This window comes from Prionailurus bengalensis, chromosome A3 (assembly GCF_016509475.1).
Source record: "Prionailurus bengalensis isolate Pbe53 chromosome A3, Fcat_Pben_1.1_paternal_pri, whole genome shotgun sequence".
Classification (NCBI taxonomy): domain Eukaryota; kingdom Metazoa; phylum Chordata; class Mammalia; order Carnivora; family Felidae; genus Prionailurus; species Prionailurus bengalensis.
The window spans coordinates 100955293-100968937 of NC_057354.1; the positions used below are offsets into that span (position 1 = coordinate 100955293).

At 40.3% G+C, this 13645-nt stretch overlaps 1 protein-coding gene and 1 long non-coding RNA gene across 3 annotated transcripts; one reads left to right on the forward strand and one right to left on the reverse strand.

Annotated features, from left to right (window-relative positions):
- The first annotated feature begins 693 nt into the window (after nt 1–693).
- On the forward strand, nt 694–11106 carry MRPL35 (mitochondrial ribosomal protein L35). Of its 2 annotated transcripts, none has more exons than XM_043603903.1 (4): nt 694–964; nt 6637–6826; nt 7894–8038; nt 10761–11106. In XM_043603903.1, the coding sequence occupies exons 1-4, from the start codon at nt 922–924 to the stop codon at nt 10947–10949; spliced, it is 567 nt and encodes a 188-aa protein (XP_043459838.1). In that variant the 5' UTR covers nt 694–921; the 3' UTR covers nt 10950–11106. The 2 variants fall into 2 exon arrangements, with proteins under 2 accessions (XP_043459838.1, XP_043459839.1); XM_043603904.1 differs by lacking the exon at nt 694–964 and adding an exon at nt 4475–4904.
- On the reverse strand, nt 823–3571 carry LOC122497134. Its single transcript, XR_006301034.1, has 2 exons — nt 1508–3571; nt 823–1271 (listed from the first exon to the last, which is right to left on the reverse strand). It is a non-coding gene; the product is annotated as an uncharacterized LOC122497134 (long non-coding RNA).
- Nucleotides 11107–13645: the final 2539 nt, after the last annotated feature.

A 13645-nucleotide genomic window follows, 5' to 3' on the forward strand; every position in this document is an offset into this window, starting at 1 on the left:
GCTCCCTCTTGTCTCATCTTACCTCTTTGTGTTTGTATTGCCACGAATGATCTTCCTCTTGTTAAAATCTTCACCTTTCTTTAAGACTCATGTTATATTCTACCTACCACATCCTCTTATCATTTGCCTTGTATTGATGGTCTATGCTTGTCTCCTTATTAAATGTGAACTCATTGAGACCTGTGTTTGATCCTTACCCATTTCAACTAGTATATGGTGTCATGGATTGTATATGCATGGAATATCCTAGCCAACAAGGATGGGAGAGAGATTTGTTGTTTTGTGTTTGAATGACATTAGAAAAAGTGTATGATCACTAATTATGAAGAATAACGTAAGGAATGTAGAATTGTTTAGGTAGGAAGAGTAGAGATGCTATTCTACCAAATAACAATCAGTGCTAATGATTAGAAAAGTGTGTGGTGTGTGTGTGTGTGTGAGTGTGTGTGAGAGAGAGAGAGAGAGAGAGAGAGAGAGATCCTTAGGATATTTACATTCATTTAATTATGTTTGGCATTTAATTAAAAAAACAATTTTAATAACATTGATATTTCCCAGTCATTTAGCCTGACATTCACCAGCTTTGAATGGAAAATAGGTTCTTTTCTGAAATTGAATAAAATTGAGCATAAAGAAATTGTGTTTCAAATTGTGTACTTTAAATAGATCTGTCAATCAAATGCTCCGTAAAAATTTGAGAGCTTACTATATGCCAGACACTCTTTATAAGCACTTCTTTTCCAGCGGTGAAGAGCAGCCTGACGTATAGAAGACATTCAATACGGGAATGTTCCCTTGATCGTTCCTTTATTCATTTTTTTCTCCTTCCTCGACTCCACCCAAGTTTTGTTTTTTCTTTAAATTCCCTTTTGACCTGGAGCATTTAGACCCAATGCGACTGCCGTAGGGCGGGATGGCAAGATGGCGGCCTCTGCCTTTGCCCGTGCCTTCAAAGCTGCATCAGGTCAGTGGAAACCGACGCGCTCGATTTATCCCTTCACAGAAAGCAGGAATGGCGCGGGATGGAGTAGGCATTTAGCATGGAGGTGAACAGTAAAAAAAAGGCCAGAGGATTGTTCCAAATTTTCTCCGGGGCTGCCTGTGTTCGGCCCCTCGCATTGGATATTCCCGACACTCTTGGATCCTCGCGGACCTGGGTGTCCCCGGTTTCTGCTTCCTTACCGGCTCCTGGTCGTTCCGCCTTACTTTGAAAACAGACTAAAAGGACGGGACGGAAGGGGGACAGAGGAGGCAGCGAAGTCCCCGCTAACCTTCTGATTTATTTAAAAAAAAATTTTTTTTTAACGTTTATTTATTTTTGAGACAGAGACAGAGCGTGAACGGGGGAGGGTCAGAGAGAGAGGGAGACACAGAATCCGAAACAGGCTCCAGGCTCTGAGCGGGTCAGCACAGAGCCCGACGCGGGGCTTGAACTCCCGGACCGCGAGATCATGACCTGAGCCGAAGTTGGCCGCCCAACCAACTGAGCCACCCAGACGCCCCAAACCTTCTGATTTAGAGGCTAGGATTCGCGACTCGTGACCGTTGGGCTTGAAAAAGTAATTTCTCTGAACCTCAGATTCTACAGCTCTCAAACGAGGATTGACACCATCTACCTGAGGACTGAATGACCTCGTGCACGTAAAGCGCCCTGCGTAGTGCCTGGCTCACAGTAAGCTTGTATGTGTGAGATTCCCACAACGTGCAGGGAATCTGACTCTTTTGCACACTCAGTCCCGGGCACAGGGGCAGTCCTAAGGATTTCTTGACCGAGAGAGATGACAGGAGTGAAGGCAATTAAGTTAAGCTGCCTTCACTCGAAGGACTTTTGCAAAAATATTTAAATGATAAAATTATGAGTAAATTAGTTAAGCACAAAGTAAATTAGGATAAAACTCTGTGGAAACAATAGAAATTAAAAAAAAAAACTACAGTGTAAATTTTCCAACTATTACAGAAGAGCGTTTTTACGTGGAGTAATTTTTGGTTGTGAAAATACAACATGTAAAGAAAAATATGTAACACGTGAATGGCTTAACAAATAAGTCTAAAGCAAACACCATGTAACACCCAAGGCAGGACTTAGAACACTACCAGGAGCGTCTTCTCTCTGTGTTTCTCCCAGTCAAAATTCCCTCTTTCTGCCAAATATAAACACTATCCTCATTTTTATTGTTACCTTGCCTTTATTTCTGTACTAGTTTTAATATCTATATATGCATCTCTAAGTAATATAACATACTGTTTAGTTTTGCCTGTTTTTGTACTTTACGTGAATGGAATTACACAGGTAACCCTATGTCATTTAATTTGTGAAATTCATTCATTTTGGGTGTGGCTGTAGTGCTTTCTTGCTGCTATATAATAGTCTCTTATGTGACCACTCCACAGTTCTCCATTTTAGGATACTGGGCATTTGAGTGTTTCCAGTTTGGGGCAATTAGGTCGAAAGCTGATTGACCTTGTGTCCTGGTACCTGAGTGCAAGTTTCTCTAAGATGTGCATGTGTGTATACTTGTAAAACTGGCCGTGGAAATTGCTGAATCAGAATGTGTGTGTGTGTTTGTGTGTGTGTGTGTGTGTGTGTGTGTGTGTATTGCATTGCCTGATACTGTAAAAGCGATGTGCTTCTTTAAAGTCACCCCAGCACTGTATGTGCCACATCCTCACCAACAGTTGGTATTGTTAGACCAGCAAATTTCTGTGAGTCTTATGGGTATTTAGTGGCGTCTCATTGTGGTTTAAATATCATTCCCCTGCTTACTAGTGAGTTTGAATACCTTTACACATGTATATTGGCGACTTGAATTTTTGATGAAATATCTACTTAAATATTGTGCCCATTTTTCTATTGAGTTGTCTTATGGGTTCATAGTAGTTCTTTATATATTACGAATGTGCATCCTTTCTCATATAAGTGTGTTCCCAGGATCTTCTCCCATTCTGGCTAGCCCTTTTAGTTTATTTAAAGTATCTTTTGATGAAAAGAAGTTCTTATTTTCATTGACTTGAATTTATTTTCCTTGCTTTTTTTTTTTTTAATTTATTTTGAGAGAGAGAGAGCTCAGGGAGGAGCAGAGGGAGAGAGAGAGAGAGAGAAAGAAAGAATCCCAAGCAAGCTCCGTGCTCTAAGCTAGGAGCCCAAGGCAGGGCTCATAGTTTGTGAGCTCATGACCTGAGCCAAAATCAATAGGCAGCCATTTAACTGACTGAGCCACCCAGGTGCCCCTGTTGTTCTTGCATTTTTTAAATAGATGATGTAGGTGGGTATCAACTCACTATGATAGTTAGATTTCATTGTAAACATTTGAAAGAGTGATGTGACAGCTTACTTTTAAATGTCAGTATTTTAAATATACTGGACATTATATCCTTTTTAACAAGTTAAACTATTTAAAAATTTAGATGTTACTTAAAATTTTGTGAAAGGGGAAATAATTTTTCAGAATTCTTCTAGAAGGTATGGGATCAAAGAAGCTTGAAGAGCACTGCTTTAGACATACTCCCTTCCCTTCCCACTCCCTACCATTCTTTCGATTCCTGCCACATGGGACTATTTGTAATTCCCCAAACATACTATGCCATTTTTGCCGCTTCACCTGTGTACTCCGTTCTCTCTGCTTCCTCATTCCTTCAAAATTCTGGTTCTGTGTCACCTTCTTTGTTAAGATATCCGTGTTCTCCATACCAGAATGTGTTGAGAGAAAGCTAGTATGTATTGAAATGCCTAAACAGGGCACAAGACCAAAGGAGCAGTTAAATTGCTGCCCTTGATTTGTGTGCTACCCTTTTGTTAACACATTCTGAGTTAGACTGTGTTCAGTTTTTACAAGGTAAATCGCGTGGTTGGTCCACCTGCGAGTATGGTGGACAAGGGCCCCCAAGTCATTTTCCCAGGAACTGCTCTCAAGCAAGGTTCATCCTTCATTTAATGTATTTATCCCAAATTCTGTCTTAATTAATTTTGATCCATTTTACCAAGATCACTTTCAGTGCAGATAGTCTTTGGACTTTGCTTTTATGCAGATGTGACAAACATGCTTTACGCAGCTTCAGGACCTTCATAAAAATTGGGGAAAATAGTCAATTAGGGAGCCAGGAAAAGACTTTCATCAGGAGAATGGCAGTCAACTAATTTGGGGATAGTTTCTAGTCAACTTGGGATTTACCTAACTATACTGTTATCCTGTCCACTTTATCTCTTTAGAATATAAAGAAATCTTTTCACATGCCTTTCTAAAATCAGGATATGCTGTGTCTAGACATTTCCATGATTTCCCAGGCTAGGAACTGCAATAAAAAATGAAATGAGGTACTTTTTAAGGAACAATTCACTCCCAATTGACAATGTAGATTTTTCTCCTGTGGTGAATTCTCTGTATCCATTCTAACATTTTGTTTTGTTTTGTTTTGTTTTGTTTTGTTTTGTTTTGTTTTGTTTTGACAGATGAGCCTGTAGTTTACCTATTTATATATTCTAGACCCTTACCTGCTCACTTCCTTCAGGAGTGGTTTCTAAGAATTTCTGAGGGTTTTTTTGTTTTGTTTTAACCAAAACACCAAGTTTGGATGACCTTGTGAAAATTGGGACATTTTCTTGTCTACAGTCCTCCTCTTCAATTCACTTAATCTTTCAAAAATTATTTCCTAGCTTATCATGTCTGCAAATATTTTCAGTTCTTTGAAATATATTTATACCTGGAGACTTGAATGCCTTGTACTGAGTAGAGAATTTCACTTCTAAGTTCCCCCCCAAAAGGGCTCTCTCAAATGTCTCCTGAATCATGGATTTCAGCTAACTTATTAATGTTTATGCTACCCTTTTTAGTTTGAAAATTGTTATCTTGGAGAACAGAAAAGCAAAAATATGGGTTTTAAGTATTCAATCTTTCTCCTGCCCCCAGGTAACATTATAACATTTTTACTAAGCATTTCTCTGCTCTTTATTATCTGCCATTAGCATTCATTAAATGTTTTCCCTGTGCCAACCCTTCTTCTTAGCACTTTTCATGTTGTCTCATTTAATTCTTGTTACCTCCTCATGATTAACCTTATTTAAATTTGAGGAAACTGGGGCAGAAAGGGGTTAAGTAACTTGCCCATGGTCACACAGCTAGTGAGTAGTAGAGCTAGATTATGAACCTAGACAGTCTGACTCAAATACCAGTTCTTCAGTTCTACACCACACTGCCTCTCATTTGTTATGTGAAGTCAGTGCAGTGGACAACAAGGCAGTGGTTCTAAGCCCTGCCTGAACATCAGACTCCCTGTGGAGTTGTGTTTTTTGTTTTTTTTTAAGTTTATTTTGAGAAAGAGAGTGTAGGGGAGGGGCAGAGAGAGGGAGAGAGAGAATCCCAAGCCAGTTCCATGTTATCAGCTCAGAGCCCCATGGGGGCTCGAACTCACAAACTGAGATCATGACCTGAGCTGAAATCAAGAGTCAGACGCTCAGCTGAGTCACCCAGGTGCCCCAGAGCTTTTTTTTTTTTTTAAACCAACTATTGAGGTGTAATTTACATACCATAAAATTCCTGTCTTATGTGTACAATTTGACGATTTTTAGTAAATTTAATGGGTTGTGCAACCATAACTACAATCCAGTTTGGGGGCATTTCCATCATCCTGTGGAGCTTTTTAGTGTTCACATTCTTGAGTCCCACACTAGACCCACAGCCTGAGTGGAGTCAGTGCTCCACTGGCTTTGCAGCCCTGGACTCTTACTTTGGCAATAATGTGAAGATTATGCATTCAGTGCATGCATCTAGGGCCCCTCCACCCCCACTCTGTGATGCACCTTCTGATCTGTCCCCAGGCATCTCCACACATAGCTTCAGGCAGGCAGTGCTCAGCCTTGCGCAGGTCCCGTCCCCGCTCCAGGTATATGTTTGCTTCAGCCCCCTTGCCTTCATGTATATTTATCCTATCCGGACTCTCTACCTCCTCTTGTGGCCTGTTCATTTTCTAGAGGAGAGCTCAAGTACCTTTTTTGTTCTTTACAAAACCTTCTCTTGCTACTCTGTTGCATCTGCAGGGACCGGCCAGGCTTTTGCATCCCTGCCCTGCCATTGCCCTATGTGCTATGGAGCCCTACTTCATCAGATTGTAAGATCTGGTGGGTGGGACTTAATGTTACAACTGTTTTGTTCCCTACTGTTGAACACAGAACTAGGACACATCAGAGTGGATTGTGGTGATGGTTATACAGCTTTCTATGTTTATTTAAAAAGTATCGAATTCACACACAGTTGGGTAGTTTTGTGGTATTTATGTTATACCTCAATAAAGTTGGTAAAGGGGCACCTGGGTGTCTCAGTCAGTTAAGTGTCTGACTTGGGCTCAGGTCATGATCTCACGGTTCCTGAGTTCGAGCCCCACGTTAGGCTCTGTGCTGACAGTTCAGAGCCTGAAGCCTGCTTTAGATTCTGTGCCTCCCTCTCTCTCTGCCCCACTCCTGTTTGCACTGTGTCTCTCCAAAATGAATACACATTAAAAAAAAAATTTTTTTTTTAAATAAAGTTGGTAAAAAGCTCCACAGGTGAGTCTTATACTCACCTTGCTTTGATACATTACTTAATTTTGAACATCTGGATGCAGAATTTGGCCTATCAGATTAAATATGTTTCTCTCTCTTTACAGGAGTCTTACGGCCCCTGAATATTTTGGTGTCTTCAGCCTGTCAAAACGGTGTCAAGAATGCCTGTCTTAGTTCTGCACTGTCCACCCGGCATGTTAGTTCTCTGCAGACAACAGTTGTTTCCTCTGCTCCCAGACTTGCCACGTCTGTCAGAAACCTGACGTGTGGACATACTGCAGCAATCCTCAATAGGTAGAGTATATTTCAGTAAACATGATGCTGAGACAAAAATTCTGAAATACTCATGCCTGCAAAGATGTTTTAGAAGCAGACTTCTAATATTTAGAAGCAGACTTATTATATAGACTTTGCCTGGTGGAGGGGAGAATATGATTGATAGCCATGTGCCTACCTGCCCGACAGAGCACACTTCTGATGTTCTAGATGTGGTTTCCTGGATGGAAGCTGTCAGCCAAAGCGGAGGGTGAACGAGATGCTCAGCGGGCAAGACTGCTATCCATTTAGTCAACAAATACTTAGTTAAGGACTCCTGGGTACCCAGTACTTGGCAGAAAGGATACGAAGATAAAGTGAAGTCCTCAAGGAGTTAGAGATAACTCTGAATAGATAAGAAGTCAGATGATTAAAATATAATAGGATAAATTCTCTCATGGGGATTGAGGGGGCAGATTATGGAAGGCTTGCATGTTGGCGATGGTTGTTATTCTTATTTATACTTAGTGTCCAGGATCATTTGAAGTAACAATGTATATTAAAGTCAGCTGTATTCCAGTGGAGCTGCTCCACTCATTTTTTTTTTTTTAAGTTTATTTACTTTGAACTAAAAAAAATTTTTTTAGTGTTTATTTTGACAGAGAGACAGAGAGCAAGCAGGGGAGGGACAGAGAGAGAGGGAGATACAGAATCCAAAGCAGGCTGCAGGCTCTGAGCTGTCAGCACAGAGCCGGACGTGGGGCTTGAACTCATGAACTGTAAGATCATGACCTGAGCCGAAGTCAGATGCTTAACTGACTGAGCCACCCAGGCACACCTTTAAGTTTATTTATTTTGGGATAGAGAGAGGGAGAGAGAGCAAGGAAGAGAGAGAGAGTCCCAAGCAGGCCCCACACTGTCAGTGCAGAGTCTTGACGAGGGGCTTGAATCATGAACTGTGAGATCATGGCCTGAGCCGAAATCAAGAGTCAGATGCTTAACCGACTGAGCCACCCAAGTGCCCCCACTCATTTCTAAGTATAGAAATGGATTTTATCCTTTAATGAGTCTTATTGCTGAGTTATATTTTTAAAAATATATTTTAGAGCGGCCCCCTTGCTTCCAAATGTCCTGAAGCTACCAGTCAGAACCGTAACATACTTCAGTTCACGGAAAGGGAAGAGAAAGACTGTGAAAGCTGTCATCTACAGGTTTCTTCGACTTCATTCTGGCCTGTGGCTAAGGAGGAAGGTGAGTCTTCACACTATTAGACTGAAAAAGGATTGGGAGGAGATTAAAAAGAAGCAGAATTCAGTGAGCCTGTTTACTGATGTACCTTCCTTTCATTTACCAGCAGCTTTTACAGTGCTGTGCTTAAGTACCAATTTGGCAGGCATCTCTTAATGTAAATGAATTCATGTGAAGAAAACACATTTAAGCATGCATAAAACAAAACACTCTTCACAATAGCTAACGTCTTCACTGTAGGATGGGTCCATCTCAGGTCTTTTATATGTCTGTGCATCTAATGATCACCAGAAGCCCTTTGAAACCCCCAATGTGTAATAACCTGTGGGGAAGCTCTGTTTAAGCCTAGAGTGTTAGAGCAACAGAGTTGCCTTCAACAAGGACTTAGTCTCATGGCTCAGATTGGGGACTGAAGAGCTTTCAGCCAATTTTGGATTGGATTCTCTGTGGCTTAGTCTTTATGACAGAACATTGACCCCACGTGAACTTTTTTTAACTTTATGTTTTTCTGTGTGTTGGTATGTATGATTGGGCTCCATATCAGACAGAACCCGAACACTTACTCTGACCTGGGACCATAACCTGTGAGGGGGAATTGTGGCAAATTATTACTGCTCTGTCCTCTCTCACAGCATGTCATAAGCGTGAATGTGGGCTTTTTCGTTCACATCTTTATTCATGGAAACAGAGTAGCTGATGATTAGAAAGCAGTTGAAGACTAGAGCTTTGTAAAACTACCTTTGAGTTTTAATAACTATTCAAATTCTAATTCCTTTTCACTACTTGGAAGTTAATGAATGATTCTTAAAGATCGAAATTTGTTTCTCCATAAAAATAAAATACCTAATTGGTGGGAATTTCACTAGTTGAAAGGTTGAAAGGATTATCTCCTATCATATAAATAATCCTAAATTTATAGGTAAATATGTTGATTGGAACTCTCCACTCATTCCTCCTTTGGAACAATACTGTGGTAGTTCCTTTGCTACACTTGTAATTAGAAGCTCATGTAATCTGTAAGTAGCCAAACTAAATAAATTTAGTTCAGTTAATAGTTCTGAATTTTGTGAATTTTGGACCATTGGAAAATTTCCTCCCCTTTGTTGTCATATTGATTATAACCAGGTCTTCATCTAGCCCTAGAGAAAAGAAGATGGGTGGTTTTCTTTGCCTTCCTTTCTATGCCCCTTTTATTGGGCTCTGAAACCATCATGTTATTGTAAAGGACCTGATCACATTCTCTAATCATAATGCCTAGTCCCCACTCAAGGTCCCAAAAGTTATTCTGTATGCAGAATGGCCTGCTTCACCAAAATGCAATTTTTAGGGGAAAACAAAAAAGCTGGATGGGTTAGTTTATATTCATGTTTAAAAACTGAAAATACTTTCTGCAGCACAGTTTTATTCCCTCTCATTTCTGAACCTAGACATTGTCTGAAAAGTTTCAAGCACTTTCACAGTGGTTGCATTCCATAGAATAATGATCAAAGATACTCGTGGTAATAGGACAAAAAATTAACTGTCTGTAAGTCAGAAATCCGCAGGGACCCAGCTTGGCTTACAAACTAGAAAATTATTACACAAATAGGGGGATTTGGATTTGAATCTTTCCATTTAAATTGTAAGCACTGAGTAGTAAAAATCTAATCTCTGGCATTTTAAAATGAGAACTCTTAAATACTGTTTTCTTATTAAATACTGTTTTCTTATTTCTGAGTATTTACTGTAGAAGTTGCTGGTCAGAGTGATGATATCAAGACATGTAAGAAAGCCAAGATGATTTCTCAGCCCAGGGCTAAGGTTTTGTTCAGTTAGTGTAGTGCCCTAAAGAGTAAAGAGCCCTTGGCTTGAAAGGACTCAAGGGCTCTTAGCAAAAGCTTGAGTTCTAGTCTCCCGTCCCCACTAACTTTCTGTGTGGTTTTAGCCACGTATTAACCTGGGTGGCACCTAAAGTCTCTTCTGGTCTAAACAGACTATCCTTGTAGTTTTTACATTCAATCGAATCTAATTTTTCTACAAAAATTAATTATTTTCTTTCAAAATTAATAATGCTTGGATGCTGTATCTGGCAGTTCTGAGTTAAACATACAGGCTAACACCACTCCCAATAGCAATTTTATTGTATTCGGTATTCCTTAGAAAAGTACTTACACTACAGAAATCAGTCCCTACTGTGAAAGGAGGAAATGAAGCTATAAATTTAGGCGCTGTGCTCATTGGCCCTTGTAATACCTAGTCCCCTTAAATGAACATAAATCTTATCAGCCTAGCCAGTGATGTCCTTCCTCAGCCTTACACTGGGAAAGATAGTAGAGTAGTGGTTAAGAACTCTTACTAGTTCCGTGACCTCAGTTGGCTACTTTACTTCTATAACCAGTGGTGGTTTTTCTTGAATCTGTAAAATGAGAATAATGGTATGTTGTTGAAGAGATCATAAGGTAATGCATATAAAGTTAGCGATTATAATTATACATCATTACCCTGTACTTTCCCCACCACAAAGATTCATCAAAGTATTAAATTACTAATACTTCTTTTTCAAACTGCATATACTTTTTCTGTATCTCCCCCTCATTGAGAATCACATCTTTCTGAAAAACATTACCAGCCCCAATGAAAGTCTCATCCTTGTTCTCATTGGGCCTATAAACCATGAATAGTGAAGATATCTGTTGTTTCCTACATAACGTCTTGTTTGAAATGTCTTTATAATATTATCTCACAGGCTGGTTATAAGAAAAAATTATGGAAAAAGACGACTGCAAGAAAAAGGCGCTTGAGGGAATTCGTGTTCTGCAATAAAACCCAGAGTAAGCTCTTAGATAAAATGACAACGTCTTTTTGGAAGAGGCGAAACTGGTATGCTGACGATCCTTATCAGAAGTATCATGATCGGACAAACCTGAAAGTCTAGATCAGAAGTTTTAGGACTTCCCAGTTACTGAATATGTATCTTTGTGTATATGATGTCTTTGCAAAAATAAATAAGTGTAAAACTTGATGTAAATTGTGCCAATTGGTATGGAAACATACAGTTCCAACATTAAACTTATTAAAGTTTTAAAACTTAATGGATTACACATTTCAAAATTTGTTCAGGGAAATGAGAGTTTAAAATTGTTGATTATTTTTAACAAATGGTAATGGCTTAACTATTTCCACTTAGGCTTATCTAGTTGCAAGGAATTTGAAGTTAGAGCAGGCATAAGAAGACTGAAAGCCAACAAGTTACCTCAAGCAGTGTGACATTATTTGAAGGATGTGTGCCTGGGAACTCAGGAACCACCTCACCAGCTCCATCCCCCTCCCAGAAATAACCCCCAGGTCTCAGGAACGAACAGAAATTGTAGGGTGTTCCAAGATCCAAGGCACCTCTAAGGGCCTCAGGAGCAAAAGATGCTAGATTTTTAGGGTTGGGGGTCTGCCATGCACGTGACTCAGTTTCTGCCCCCATCATAATCCTAGCTCGTACCTTTCGGGTTGTTTTCTGCGTCCTAACCCTCAGCTCCCATCTCCAGGCTCCAGTTGCCAAGAGTCTCTAACTGGGCCAGCTTATCTCTTTACACCAGGTCTTCTCAGGGGTCATTGACCGGTGTCAGGAGCCCACCCTGCCTCAGTTGGTTGTGTTAGCAGGTTCACATGGAGCAGTTTCGCTTAGAGGTGAGCTTGGGGTTGTAGCACACATCTAGTATGCTAGGCTTATTGGTTCATAACAGTTCTCAGTTTATTGGAACAGGATTTTTATAGGGAGAAGAGTAAATCAAACAGCCTTTCTGTATGCCCATTCATGAAACAGAAGAGGCTTTACACGTGAGGACAAAAACTTCTTATTCAAGAGTTGAAAGGTACTGTATTTTCTAAAAGATGACTTATCTACCAGAGATTTCATGTTTTTAATTGTGAGGATAAACATTTTCCAAAGGCACATTGTAGACACTAAGCAAGAGTTAAGCATTGTTCATTTGAAGAGGGCTGGGTAAGAGGCATTAAGGAAAATTCTCTTCACTGTGTGGTTAAAGCTAGGGCAGTGGTTCTGAGCTGTCCCATCAGAGTCATCTGGGAAGCATTTTCCAACAAGAGAGCACTTGGCCTGGTTGAAAAACCACTGTAGATCTTAACCAACTTACGATGGGGTTACACCCTAGTAAACCTATTGTAAATTGGAAATATTGTTAAGTCAAAAATGCATTTAATACACCTAAGCTACCAAACATCGTAGCTTGGCCTAACCTACCTTACATGTGCTCAGAATACTTGCATTAGCTTACAGTTGAGCAAAATCATCTAACACAAAGCCTATTTTATACTGAAGTGTTGACTGTCTTGTGTTTATTGAATACTGTACCAAAAGTGAAAAACAGAAAGGTTGTGTGTGGGTGAGGACGGTTGTAAGTCTATCCGTTGTTTACCCTTCTGATCACGTGGCTGACTGGGAGCCTCGGCTTGTTCCCACTGCCCAGCGTCACGAGAGAATATCTTACCACATATCACTAGGCCAGGAAAAGATCAAAATCAGAATTTTTAAAAGTACGGTTTCTACTGAATGCGTGTTGTTTCACACCATCATAAAGTCGAAAAATCTAAGACCATCGTGAGTCACGGACTGTGTCTATTAATTAGAATTCTGCCTCAATTACTACTTCAAATCCTTTAATAGTTGATGATAAGATGAAGTTTCTCTATTGTTAATAGAATAAGGTTAAAGGTAACCAAGTTGAAATTCTGTGGCAAGTCAGGCTAGGATTATGAGAGGAACTTCTTGAAACCAGTGCGTGTTCCTTAAAAGGAAAAGGGGTGACAATAGAGTGTTCCAAAACTAGAAGGCCACCTGTATGTCTGTTTATGTGACCAATTAATAAAGAGCAGACATTTGATTGGAGATGAGGTAAGACTGCAGCATGCAGTGGCATTCTGTTTTGATGGGTTTTCATTTTCTTGTAGCTTCTGACATGGCAGAATCTAAGCACTTACAAGGTTTCCACATCACTTCTCACCCACCCAGCTCCCGCCTCCACTCACCCCTGGTAGCAGGATGGAACTGGTACCTGAAGAAGTTGAGGAGGAGGCCACTTTCCCACTGCCTCTGTGACTTCGCTAGTGCAAATACAGACAACAAAGCTCTCAGTTATAGGGGCCTCAGAGCACCTTGGTTTTTCCCGTAGACCCAGGGTAGGAGGGGTAGAGACCAGGACCGGCAGCCAGACCTCAGCATCCAGACACGGACTGAGGTGTAAGGGCTGCCACACATGTGATTTCGGAGAAAGGGAATTTTCGTGTATATGACTTTTGTTTTATGGGTAGCAGGGCTTATCATCGACACTGATTTTATACTCTGACAACCAAACATCTTTCATTAAAGAGCCTACTGAAATGGCACCGAACTTTATGTGAAGGTATAATTTATTGAATACCAACTGCGTTCCAGCATAGGGATGGGCATATAAATACAAAACTGAATCCTCATTCCAACTTTGCAGGGGAGGTTTTTTCTTTAAGTTTATTTATTTTTTTTAGTAATCTCTGCACCTGTTGTGGGACTAGAACCCACGACCATCAGATCAAGAGTCTCACACTCTTCCAACTGAGCCAGCCAGGTGACCAAGGGAGATA